The sequence below is a fragment of the Pelophylax lessonae genome, assembly GCF_965119305.1.
Source record: "Pelophylax lessonae genome assembly, chromosome: 9".
NCBI lineage: Eukaryota > Metazoa > Chordata > Amphibia > Anura > Ranidae > Pelophylax > Pelophylax lessonae.
Window position 1 is genome coordinate 152496413 of NC_138776.1, and position 14511 is coordinate 152510923.

At 39.5% G+C, this 14511-nt stretch overlaps 1 protein-coding gene across 2 annotated transcripts in view; it reads left to right on the plus strand.

The window, feature by feature from the left end:
* PITX3 (paired like homeodomain 3) overlaps window positions 1-13564 on the plus strand; it is a 141883-nt gene extending 128319 nt beyond the window's left edge. For both annotated transcript variants that reach the window (XM_082266791.1, XM_082266792.1), the window contains exons 3-4: window positions 11227-11432; window positions 12241-13564. In XM_082266791.1, coding sequence (XP_082122917.1) covers window positions 11227-11432; window positions 12241-12804 — 770 coding nt within the window. In that variant the 3' untranslated portion in view covers window positions 12805-13564. The remainder of the gene's footprint in view (window positions 1-11226; window positions 11433-12240) is intronic.
* The last annotated feature ends 947 nt before the right edge of the window (window positions 13565-14511 follow it).

Genomic DNA, 14511 nt, shown 5'->3' on the forward strand with positions numbered 1-14511 from the left:
TTGGAGGAGGAAGGATTGGATTTTGTGTTCTTGGAAAGCAGGAAATAAAACCGATGACTTCCCTTAAGCTGGGTACACACGGGCTGAATGTCGGGAGACCCTGGCTGGTTACAAAAAAAAAAACCTGTGTGTATGTCGGTCTATCCGACAGAAGCCGGCCATATGGGCAGCTTCTGTCAGACGTGCATACAGGAAAACCAGCAGCCGACTGACTCCTGATCAGCACTCTCAGCCAATGGCAGAGAGCGCTGATCAGAGTGTTCTGGCAGGGAGCGCTCGCTCACAGACCCCCCCCCCGCGCGTGTGAGCGGCGGACCCGATGTCCGCCGCTCACTCGCGATCGTCGGACCCGATGTCCGCTGCTCACTCGCGATCGTCGGTTACACCGGGAGAAAGGCAGGGGGCTAATGTAAACACAGCCACCTGTCTTTCTCCCCTGTGTAACAGCAGAGATCATACGGTCCTGCTATGTAGGATCGTAGATATCTGCTGTTACATGAAAAGCCACATCCAATCACAGTTAGAAGCACGCCCCTAGGGACACACTTAACCCCTCATTCTCCAATAAAGTTAACCCCTTCCCTGCCAGTGTCATTTTTACCGTAACAGTGCATATGTATAGCACTGATTACTGTAGTAATGTCACTGGTACCCCCAAAAGTGTCAAAAATGTCAGTCAAGGGTCCGATCTGTCCGCCGCAATGTCATAGTCCCGCAAAAAAAATCGCAGATCGCCGCCATTACTCGTTAAAAAAAAAACAATAAAAATGACAAAAATCTTTCCCTTAGTTAGTAAACGCAATAACTTTTGCGCAAACCAATCAAAATACGCTTTTGCGATTTTTTTTACTAAACATATGTAGCAGAAAACAAATTGGCCTAAAATGTTAAAAAAAATTTAGATTTTTACATTTTTTTGGGGGGGAATTTCATATAAAAAAATGTGCAAAAAATATTGTTATTTTTGCAAAATTGTCGCTCATTTTTTGTTTATAGCGCATGATCAAAAAATTGCTCAGGTGATCAAATACCACCAAAAGAAAGCTCTGTTTGTGGGAAAAAAGGAAGTCAATTTCATTTGGGTACAGCCTCGCATGACTGCGCAATTGTCCGTTAAAGTCACGCAGTGCCGAATCACAAAATAGGCCCTGGTCAGGAAGGGGGTAAAATCTTCTGGGGCTTAAGTGGTTAAAACAATTTTTTTTTTTTACCAAAAACATATAACAGAATAAATATTGGCCTAAATTTATGAAGAAATTAGATTTTTTACATTTTTTATTGGATATGTTTTATAGCAAAAAGTAAAAATATTGTTTTTTTTTTTCATAATTGTCGATTTTTTTGTTTATAACGCAAAAAATAAAAAAGCTGTGGTGATCAAATGCCATCAAAAGAAAATTACATAAATTTTATTTGTGTACAGCGTTGCATGACTGCACAATTTTCAGTTAAAGTAACGCAGTGCCGTATCGCAAAAAGTGGCCTGGTCACGAATGGGGGTAAATCTTCCAGAGGTCAATAAAGTTAAATTAAAAAAAAAAAATTAAAAATTGTGCTAAAATGTAATTATAATAAAAAAATATAACTTAAAAATTTAAATAACAAACCATTTTTTAAAAAGCAAACCCATCACCCCATGCTCACACGCAAATGCAAACTGGCTGGCAAGGTGCACATATATGTAAACAGTGGATGTGCCACACACGTTAGGTATCACGCCAAATGGCAGGGTGAGAGCCACGTTTCTAGGGCCATAATCTGCAGTTAGCTCTAAACTAATCGCCTGTAAAGGCTTTTAAAGGGACGCCTATGAATACATTTGGGTACTGTTGGTTTTCGCCATTTCACAAGTGTACAGTTTTAAGGAGTTTTAAGGATTGCCATGTTTACTCAGCACAACTTCCTTTACATTTTTCCCAAAAAATTGGTATTATAATGTGTTTGTGTGCACTAAAATTCATTTTAGCGTATATTTTCCTGACAATATAGATTTTATAAACAGTTGTGTAAATATAATGCAACATAAAAAATTTAAACTGCAACTATTTTGTTCTACAGAAGTTCTCTCAGGGTTCCTAAAGGATGTTACTGCTAAGTAGTGTTTTTAATTCAATTCAGTCTTTTGACATTCTGGGGTTAATTTACTAAAGGCAAATAGACTGTTCACTTTGCAATGGAAGTTGAACTTTCCATGGGAATTTCTCCTAGAGCTTAGTAAATGCGGTGAAGCTCTACTGACTTCAATCATTCAATCATGTGTACATGATTGGATATTCTCTGCAAAGTGAAATGTTACCTTATTCACTAAACTCTGGGGAAAATTCCCATGCAAAGTGCAACTTTCCCCGCAAAGTGAACAGCATATTTGCCTTTAGTACATCAACCCCTTTGAGTCAGTATTTTCAACATGGTGCTAGGGGTATAAGGTTCCATGGTCCTCCTCTGGTGGTTCATTGCAGCAGAGTAATACTAATATCCAGAATAATGACCAATAAATGTGCTGCAAAACTTTGCCAACAGCATACCTCCCACCTTTTTGAGATGGGAACGAGGAACACTAATTAGCAAAAGTATGTAGTCATAGGACACAGCCACGCCCCCTTAACCTCCCTGGCGGTATGATTGTTTCTGATTTTAGGTGCTGAAAGCGGTACAATTATTTTGCATGTAATTCTTAAGGATGAGCAGCCCAAACCAACTATTTACATATGATTTTTTTTTACTGTGAGTTCTCCTTTATAACATCTCGGGTATGATAAAGTTTGAAATACAAAATCATGAATTGTAATATAATAAATAACTACAAATAAGTTAAAGTATATACATATATATATATATATACACATATACATATATTATATATATATATATATATATATATATATATATATATATACATATACATATATATATATACAGTATATATATATATATATATATATATATATATATATATATATACGTATATATATATATATATATATATACGTAATTCTTGTGAATGAGCAGCCCAAACCAACTGTATATATATATATATATATATATATATATATATACATACATATATATATATATATATATATATATATATACATATATATATATATACATAATATAGGTATACATACATATATATATATATAATATATATATATATATATATATATAATAAATGTATACAGTTGGTTTGGGCTGCTCATTCACAAGAATTACATGCAAAATAATGGTACTGCTTTCAGCACCTAAAATCCAAAAGAATCATACCGCCAGGGAGGTTAAAGGGCCAGGAGGTGCTGGCACCAAGGAGTTAAATTATTATGAAGTCATCGAGAAACACAGAATAGTGATCTTCTATGTTGCATTTAAAAAAACATGCAAAACTGAAAAACAAATGTGTGTTCTTTAATTGATTGTCTCAATGGCCCTGCCTAATGTGCATATGCATCTTTTACTATGGTAAATATGCAATAACCTGCAATCCATACATGTAAAGCATTCATATAGGAATGGAGAGGATTTATACTTGACATGCATTTTCCTGCAGTAAAATGCATGCATTAAACTGCACAAAACTGAATGAGCTGTACACAATGGGCTTTGCCTTCAGGGATACAGGATCATTTATGGCAATTTTTTCTAGTGCTGCATAGATCACTGAAAGAAGCATGATCATTTAAAATATAACTAGAATATACTAATAATATGTATATGTTTATATCTTGTAGTTCAATGGGTTTTGTCATAGAGAAGGATTATGCATGTTTGCTTTTAAATTAAAAAAAAAAAATTAAAAAAACATTTATTGCATTCTTTTTTTACTCTTGGCATTGTTACATATCTCAATAAAAGGCAAATGTGTTAGCAAGCGACTGCAGACATAATTCTCTAAAGCACACAGCATTAAATATTTAGAACCCAAGGAGTGTCTGTGTGTGTCTTTAAAGAGGCAGATCAGGCATATTAACATTTGCTGCTTTTTAAACTACTTGCTGATGCTCCGGTGTCACATAGAATTTGACCTCAGAGCGTTAGCAATTAAAAAATACTTACTTTTTTTTTTTTTTTCATAAATCAATATATAGGTATCCTATTTATAAAACTAAGTTAAAATAAAAATACTCTACCTATGGTCAAAAAATACTTACAAATATCCCCACTTAAATATATACTATATAGTCAATCCTTTGTGCATAACATATTAGTAAGTGACTTCACCAAACGATTCAAACCTTTGTAACCTAACATATTAAAGTGGTTCTAAAGGCTAAAGGTTTTTTTTACAAGTGCAACTTCCCACTACAGCCCTCTCTTGATACTTACCTGAGCCTGATCTCATTTCAGCACTGTGCATGAGAGCAGTAGCGCTGCTTTGTCTCTCCCTCCTCACTTGACTCTGTGACAGCAGCGGGAGCCAATGGCTCAACTGTCAATCAAATCCAGTGATGAGGGAGCAGAAGTTGGGGAAGAGCAGCACTATGTGTGTCAATAGACCCACACAGTGCAGTTCGGGATCACAAGGAGCTTGCTGGGGGGTACTCAAAGGGGGGAAAAGCCAGGAGTGCCAGCGGGATACCCAATAGGAGGAAGATCAGGGCTCCTCTGTGCAAAAACTATTACACAGAGCAGGAAAGTTAAACAATATTTGTTAACCGCTTGCTGACCGCATACTGTATATATATATGGCGGCAAGGCAGCTCTCCTGTGCAAAGTCACCCACCTGTACGTGATTCAGCATTTTCAGATCTGGGATGCACACGTCCACTGGGGACCCACTCCCGCTGTGATTGGACACAGCAGGAGCCAATCAGTGGGTCTGGCGGACTCGATGTCCTAGCGCTGCTATGTTTAGCCTGATTTTGTAAGTATAGAGGATAGACGGCTACCCCATTGAAAAATTTGTTCGATCTTTATGATACCAATATTTAGCTTAGAATATATATACATTTCTTATACTGTTATTTTACCCTATAGATATATGTTAGGCACCTACTCCTGAGGAAGCGAACTTTGATTCTTATCGGATGCAATTTAATATACACATTTTATATTCATGACAATATTGGAATTTTGTAAAGATTTGATGTTACAAATCAGTCTATTATGATTTTACCTGGATTTTACCATTATGTAATTTATTGTGTTAATAAACCTTCAATCATGTGGAATATATATGTATTATGATGTTATATGAGTGATGTGCCTCAATTAAAGTCCCCCATGGTAAATGTAGCAATACTGTGTATGTATGAAATTGGGATGGAGGTACACCACCCTTATGGTGGCTTCAGGTCACATGCTCTTTGTCCGCTGGGATCTGCTGATCATTCGGGAGAGAAGCAGAACGGTGGTCTGTCTATGTACACAAGGAAGATCGCCGTTCTGTGAGAAGGGAAGGTAGTGATTCTGTGTTTCTGCAAGGCAGGAACATAGATCTCTGCCTTCTCACAGTACAAGCACCTCCCCCACAGTTAGTAAGCACTCCTTAGGAACACGTTTAACCCTTTGATCGCCCCTGATGTTAACCCCTTCCCTGCCAGTGTCATTAGTTCAGTGACAGTGCATATTTTCAGCACTGATCACTGTATTAGTGTCATTGGTCCCCAAAAAAGTGTCAAAAGTGTCTCTTAGTGTCTGATTTGTCCGCAATGTCGCAGTCCCGCTATAAGTCACTAATTTCCGCCATTATTAGTAAAAAAATAAATAAATAAAAATTCTTTAAATATATCCCATAGTTTGTAGACACTATAACTTTTGCGTAAACCAATCATTATACGCTTATTTTGTTTTACCAAACATATGTAGTAGAATACATTTTGGCCTAAACTGATGAAGAAATTTGATTTTTGACATTTTTCATTGGATGTGTTTTATAGCAGAAAGTAAAAAATATTGTTTTTTTTTTTCAAAATTGTCTGCCATTTTTTTGTTTATAGTGCAAAAAATAAAAACCGCAGAGGTGATCAAATACCACCAAAAGAAAGGTCTATTTGTGGGAAAAAAAGGGACATGCATTTTATTTGGGTATAGTGTTGCACGACCATGCAATGGCCAGTTAAAGTAACGCAGTGCCGTATCGCAAAAAATGACCTGGTCATGAAAAGGGGGTGTATTCTACCGGAGGTCAAGTGGTTAAAAAAAATATTAACCTTGATTAATACTTTAATTTTACGTTATTTGATCATAAAAGCGCTTCACAAAAAAAAAAATCCAAGCTCGTTTTGTTCTCCAAATCAATCCATATAGTTCAACATAAATCATATCCAAATTGTCGCGCTCTTCAGTGCAAACTTTGTTTAAAGTGAAAAACCGTCAGGGAATTTCACAGTGCCACTTTACATTATCCTTGTGAGGTCATTCACCAAACCTCTGTGACCTCTTCATTTGATAAGAAGGTCTCATTGGACTTTTCTTATTCAGTGAACATCAAAAAGATCTTCATATCTGCATATAGTGTAATACAGCTTTATTAAAGTATAAAATCAGCGAGAACTTAGAGGATAGAGCTGCTGGCACAAAAAAAGTGACCAACCCAAAATCAAATATAAATCAAACTGTCCATATATGAAATGCCCATCCAAGGAATTATCGATAATGACACTTTGCAGTGCAGTCAAAATAGAACGTGATGGTTTACCAGTGCAAGCCCTTCACCACAGAGAAAACACACATTACCAGTCCCTGCGCAGATCCTGGAGATTGATTCTCAAGCTGGGGAATCTTGTAATATGGCCTGTGGTGAGACACATGAATGAAGCGTGGCAGCTCTCCTAACTCTCCATGGGATATGAGGCAAAGCAGCTGTACAAAAAATAAAGGAACAGAGCGCACACCGCCCTAGTGTAACACCATTTATTTGAAGTTAATAGAAGCCATAAAAACAGGTACTCACAAACAGATAGGAAGTCATGCATGGAAATAAATATCCCCCGATGATGTTTACAGGGCTGTCTCCTCCTAGCCTCGGCGGCTCAGCTGTTCGTCCTGCACTAGTCAGTGAGTATCGTACGGCTAAGCCAACCGCCTCGGATTACTCAAGGAGACTCGATGTGGTGAGCCTGCGCACGGTCCAGCCGCCGCCGCACACCCTCCAAGAGCCGGATGCTATAGCCGCTCAGAGAAACTGACAATGCGGTTAAGCAGAGGGAGACTCCACGATCGGGACCCAGAGCATGACTTGCATGGGGTTAGCAACCCCATGCAAGTCATGCTCTGGGTCCCGATCGTGGAGTCTCCCTCTGCTTAACCGCATTGTCAGTTTCTCTGAGCGGCTATAGCATCCGGCTCTTGGAGGGTGTGCGGCGGCGGCTGGACCGTGCGCAGGCTCACCACATCGAGTCTCCTTGAGTAATCCGAGGCGGTTGGCTTAGCCGTACGATACTCACTGACTAGTGCAGGACGAACAGCTGAGCCGCCGAGGCTAGGAGGAGACAGCCCTGTAAACATCATCGGGGGATATTTATTTCCATGCATGACTTCCTATCTGTTTGTGAGTACCTGTTTTTATGGCTTCTATTAACTTCAAATAAATGGTGTTACACTAGGGCGGTGTGCGCTCTGTTCCTTTATTTTTTGTAAAGCCCTTCACCACTATGCGCTCATCAGAAAATAAGTAATCCAGCTGCCCAGGGTCTCCACTTGTCGCTCTTTCGGACATAAGCCATAATGTCAGGGGGAACCCAAATAAAAAGATGCTCACCACGCGAAGCCCTAGAAGTATAATATATAGTATTGTTTATTGTAAAATAAATTTCATAAAACATACAGATAAAAAAATGTGGTGTTTACAAGCAGTGGCGTATCCCCTGAAGACATGTGTGCGCATAAAACAAGCTGTTCTGACGTTACTCCACCATTTCCGGGCCTAGAACCAGCAGCCATCAATGTAAGTTCGGCCGCTACTGCTTGTATACACCACTGGATCCTTATTAAAGTGGCTCTCTGCATTAAGGTAAAAATTCTCATCTGAGCCCAATCTCGGTCGAGGGCTGTGCATGTCTGGAGCAGCTCTTGTTACCAGTCCCCACTCTCAGAGGTTTGGCTGAGAGCCATTGGCTCCTGCTGCTGTCAGTCAAAACCTATGAGCAGAGAGCACGTGGAGGGGCTGAGCCAGGCTGTGTGTCTGAATAGAGGCTAACAGCCCAGCTAGGAAACAAGCCTGCACGAGTGCCCCCTATAGGTAAAGGCTTCCATGGGCACACTCAGCCACGGGGAGTAGCCAGGAGCACTGGCGGGGATCTCAAAAACAGAAGGATCAGGACTGCTCTGTGCAAAACTATTTAACAGAGCAGGTAAGCCTAACATGTTTACTGTTTTCCTAATTTTCCTATCCTAATGTATCTAAACATACATGGTATTCTTTCACTTTCATTGCCTTAATATTTTCAAAATCTCCAACATGCATCTTTAAAAAATCTAAATCAAACTTTTTCTTTTAATTATTTTATTGATATTCAATAATATATACATTGAGAAACCATACATGCAAGACTGCAGCTACAGAAGATTATGAGGCCATAATAGTGCTCATGGTTGTATTTTTGTTTTGGTGTTAAAAGCCCACTGCTATATATTTCAGTTTAGGTGTTTTGGCACTTAAAATAACTATGTGTAGCAGTACTTCCCCCCAGTGTCACAAAGCTCAACATGATCTCTTAACTTAACCACTTTAACACCGGAGGATTTTGCTGTCTTACGTCCAGGCCACTTTTTGCGATTCGGCACTGTGCAAATTTAACTGACAATTGCGCGGTCGTGCGACGCTGTACCCAAACGAAATTTACGTCCTTTTTTTCCCACAAACAGAGCTTTCTTTTGGTGGTATTTGATCATCTGTGCGATTTTTACTTTTTGCGCTATAAACAAAAAAAGAGCGTAAATTTTGAAAAAATAACAATATTTTTCACATTTTTTTATATGAAATTCCCCCCCCAAAAAAAATGTAAAAATCAAAAATGTTTTAAATTTTTGGCCAATTTGTTTTCTGCTACCTATGTTTGGTAAAAAAATCACAATAAGCATATTTTGATTGGTTTGCGCAAAAGTTATTGCGTTTACTAACTAAGGGAAAGATTTCTGTCATTTTTGGTGGGTTTTTTTTGACGAGTAATGGCGGCGATCTGCGATTTTTTTTGCGGGACTGCGACATTGCGGTGGACAGATCGGACCCTTGACTGACATTTTTGACACTTTTGGGGGTACCAGTGACATTACTACAGTAATCAGTGCTATACATATGCACTGTTACTGTAAAAATGACACTGGCAGGGAAGGGGTTAATTTTATTGGAGAGGGAGGGGTTAATGTATGCCTGGTGCTTACTAACGTGTGTGGGGGGAGGTGACTGAGTGACACAAGGACAGATCGCAGGTTCAGCTATGCGGAACCCTGCAATCTGACCCTGTCTGTCACTTAGGAGATCCACCTGCTTTGTTTACACAAGCGGACGGATCACCGCCGCTCCTCCCCTGGACCGACTCCCGCTGTGACTGAATACAGCGGGAGCAAGCCTCCGGCAGCGCGCGCGCCCCGCCCACAAGGGGAGGAGTTTAGCAATGTAGGTCTACATCGCTGGACGAGAACGAGCCACTTTGCCGCAGTACAGTCAACGTGACTGGTCGGCAAGTGGTTAAAGCACCCTTCTTATCCCTTTTGACAATCCGAACCCTGAATGCAATACCCATTCCTGAAAACAAGCCCTTAACAACTAATAATTAATATCATCAATTAATATGTGACCGTTAACCTAGACCAGTACACTCTAACCCTAATATATGTCATTAATTGGTTCCTTCTGGCAGATTTAGCTATACAGTGGGAGGAAAAGGAGTTACTGATTTGACTTACTCCAAGCCAGGGATGTCAAACCTGCGGCCTGGGGGCTGCATGCGGCCTAAAAGAATTAAGCATGTAGTCTAGGTACGTCTGGAGGGATGCCAGGACAGTAGCCAGCACGGACATGTCAGATCCATGCATGTCTGGAAGGATGCCAGGTATAAAGTGTTTGGCATTGCAGCTGCAGCGGTGGCTGGCACAGACAAGCCAGGCACAGGCATGTCTTTAGGGATGCTGAGGATGCCCTGTTTGGCATAGCACCAGCGGCGGTGAATTCAGAGACTCCCACTAGCACCAGGCAAGTAAGCACTGCGTGCCCGGATCTAGGGGGGTGCTGCCCCCCAGATTTTAGTTGTGCCCCCCCAAAGCCCCTGCCCACACACCTCCTACCTCCCCTCACAGCACATAGTTGAAATCCGATCGTTAACTTGTGATTTGTCTGACTTTATCTGCTCATCGGCTATTCTTAAGCTGGGTAGACACAATCAGGTTTTTTTTTTTTTTTCATTTTCAGTGGCCTGAAAGAAAAAAAAAACTGTCAGATTGCCACTGGCTACTGGTCAGATACTGGTTTGCCGATATACCATCATGTGTACCCATCTTTATTGTTAGAGTAGTTTATGTGTTGCCCAAGGCGATTCCTCTTCTTCCAATTTGGCCCAAAAAAGGTCAAAAGGTTGGACACTCCTGACTTACATGTGTGTCTAAATTTCAGCTTGAACTTTTGAGCTCTGTGAACTACAGGCTTTTTACAACAGGCAGTAGGAAAAACTCCTACACTTAATCCCTAACACCAATTCACGAACCCTTTTGCATATTTACTTCTCTTGTTTTTAGATTATGTCCGTACCTGAGAAATCGCTTAATTTATTCTTTCAGCTGTCAGCTGTAGACCAAATCCAAAAGGTACAACACAAGTCACCTTTATTGCAGAAAGTGAGATTAACTTTTGTTTTAAAGCCTGTCAGCAGTCAAGAAAAAGTAAAGTTGACCATACACTGGTCAAATTTCAACTGATCCCAGCTGAATTGGGTGAAGTTCGAGCCCTGCTAACACCACCCGCCTCAACAAAGGTTGATGTTATTGAAGTAGCAACAGTAATTGAATCCAATCAAATGCAGTTGCTGTTCAGATATTCCGCAGCTGGCTGCTGAATGCAATAGCCAGCAGGGGATCTACATTCCTCCATACTGTTTAGTGAGTATGAGGGAATCCACTAAGTTCCCTTGTTCAGCCCAAAGTATCGCCAGCTTTAGAATGATTGTCAGTCATGTAGTAGTTAAGTGTGGATAGGAGTCCCACATATATATATGAGCAGGTCTGAAGTAGCTGTGAAACAACCATACCTGTGTCATGTTGTTTAACAGATATCTTAATAAATTATTCTTTTTGTAGACACAGAAAAGTCTCAACAAAATCAAACAGATGACTCCAATCCTGAAGATGGATCACTTAAGAAGAAACAAAGGAGGCAGAGGACACATTTTACTAGTCAACAACTCCAAGAGCTTGAGGCCACCTTCCAGAGGAACCGTTACCCAGACATGAGCACCAGGGAGGAAATCGCAGTGTGGACCAATCTCACAGAGGCCAGAGTTAGGGTGAGATGCAAAACTATTACTAATGTTAGTAGTACAAATGCAGTAACTTAAACAATTTCTACATAATTCTGTGAGGGGACAAACTATTGCTGAAAGATTTTACAATAATGCAGGATAAAACGTTGCTTTTGGTTTGTGTATTTCCTTTCTTATAGCAAAGAGGACAAAGCTTACACTAGCTGAACTGTTAAAGCGCTGCGTAAACTGTTGGCGCTATATAAATCCTGTATAATAATAATAATAACTGTGTTGTACACTTTGCGTGTTTTTAGTCATTGAGTAGATTTAGAGTTCTATGCATTTATTCAATTAAATGGTGCAATAAAAAATGTTCAATGCCTTCAACAACTAATTTTAATCTAAGTAATGGTCTGGCGTCAGTAAATTCAAGCCTGATGGATGCAACCACCTGCACTGTTTATTGAATAAGTCCACCAGTCTAGTGCTGCGATTCGTAGGCTATGGAAAAATTGACCAACATACAAAAAGTATAGTACAATGGGTAAATTAAGGTGAAAACACAGCTGAAATTCTGAAAAAATGTCTAAAGTTGCATAACTGCTTAAACCTTGACATAAGACATAACAGGGAAAATGTTACTATACTAAATTGACTTGATAATGTTTGGATCTGATCAGTAGGACACAATACACTATAGAAATTTCTTTAAAGATTGATATTAGCGACATCTGTACATGTTCATAAATATCCTAAAACATTTTACCTAATAGTAACTGCATACTAATTTATAACGGTGTCACCAATATTTTCTTCCGTATGATGAAACTATGAAATATTTTCTTTTTAGGTATGGTTCAAGAACCGGAGAGCCAAGTGGAGAAAACGAGAACGAAATCAGCAAGCTGAACTTTGCAAGAATAGCTTTGGAGCCCAGTTTAATGGACTTATGCAGCCCTATGATGACATGTACTCTGGATACTCTTATAACAACTGGGCTACCAAAAGTCTTGCAACTAGTCCCCTTTCTGCTAAAAGCTTTCCATTTTTTAACTCCATGAATGTAAGTCCTTTGTCATCCCAACCAATGTTCTCTCCACCCAACTCAATAGCCTCTATGACCATGCCTTCTTCTATGGTTCCATCAGCAGTGACTGGAGTTCCAGGCTCTAGCCTTAATAATTTGGGGAATATCAACAACCTTAACAGCCCCAGTCTGAATTCTGCTGTCTCAGCCAGTGCCTGCCCCTATGCCTCTTCAGCGAGTCCCTACATGTACAGGGACACATGCAACTCAAGCCTTGCAAGTTTAAGGCTGAAAGCTAAACAACATGCTAACTTCACGTACCCAGCAGTACAGACTCCGGCTTCAAATCTAAGCCCATGTCAGTATGCTGTGGACCGGCCAGTATGAACGACCACATACCAAAGACTCAATGGTAGCCATAATACAGAAGACCTAATTGTCCTGCAGTGGATGCCTTTTTAAAAGTCAAAAACAAAGGGCATAACCTTTTTCTGAGGAACCATTTCCATTTTGAAAATGACAAAACTGCAGACTTTATTATAATTTGGGTTCAAGAGGACATTCTTTATGAATTGCTCAGAGGAAGACAGTGTTTCCAATCCAAAGAAAAACTGAATTCCAAGATCTTGAGTACTCTTGGTTCACAAGGCAAGCTGTTTCATTGTTGTGCAGTTTTGATTGAACAGGAAGTTGTCAGGCTCCCCTTATTTTGTACAGTTTACCTAAACTAGAGACGTAAAATATGTAATAGAATATTTCAATGCAAAAAAGTCACCAAGTCTACTTATTTATCAGAAGGATAATCCAAACAGCCAACAGTACAGAGCAACAAATGCTGCAAATATATGCAAATATATGCATGACTGTGGCAATTGTCCAGTGGGGAGCCACAAATGTAATCTAAGAAAATAGGATGTATATATATTATATAAAGTATCAGATGAACCTTTTTTCTTGTTTTTGTATGTGGATTTATCTATAAAATAGAATTTAAACATAAGGCGATGCATGTCCCAGTTGAAGCAGACTCCCACAGCATTTTTTGGCAATGATGTTTTGCAAGCCTGCTTCAGATACTTTGAAAGTGTAACTTTTAATAATGGTCATTTTTCTTTCAACAAGCTTCAGTGCCGCTCTCTGTCTTTTCTCCCCAAGTTCCATTTGAAACACAAAAAAAAAAAAATAAAATAAATGTTGCAGAATTTGGTTTCTGATTTGTAATTTTTATAAAAATGTTTATTGGGTTTCATGTTCATCTTATTTTAGCACTTGCTGTTTATGCAATAAAGGCATATTTGAAATAAGTATAACAGTTAGGACCTGCGTTTGTCCACTTCCTTTCTTAGTATGCCATAGCTAAGTAGGTCTGAACCAAGAAAAAAAATTCTCGCTGCTCTGTAAAGTAAGGGAATCTATCTATCTATCTGTCTATCTTTATTACCATTAGATGTAGATTGTGCATTGTCATGGCCCTAGGGTAGAATTCTGCAAATGCCCCACCCCCGATATGGCGATATCCATCCATATAGCCACAATAGGCAAGTACTGTATTTTCTATAAGACTACTTTTGAACCTCAAAAAAATCCCCCAAAAATGGTGGGTCGTCTTATACGCCGAGTATAATATCTCCAAGGTAACCTAAGTATAAGTGTTACTGGTAGATGTAATCAGCGATTGGCCGCGCTGAGCCAATCAGGGAGAGCGATGTATTCTATTATTGAATGCAAAGCCTGCTCGGATTGGCGGAGTAACATCAGCCTGCCTCTCTGACTCTGCCAATCCGAGCAGGCTTTGCATTCAATAATAGAATACATCGCTCACTGTGATTGGCTCAGCGTGGTATACTGTATGTAGCCGAAGCTACGGTACATACGGTATACCGCTACAGGATTCCCACACAGCCAGCGTCTTTAGATTACATCTACTGGTAATACTTATACTTAGGGTACCTTGGAGATATTATGAGAGATTACATGTATTACAGTACCTAGGGTACCTTGGAGATCTATGAGAAATCTGATGTTTTTCAATGGCGTTGCCTTGCTTCGGAAGGGGGGTAGTCTTATATGGTGAGTATAGCCCAAAACCTATGT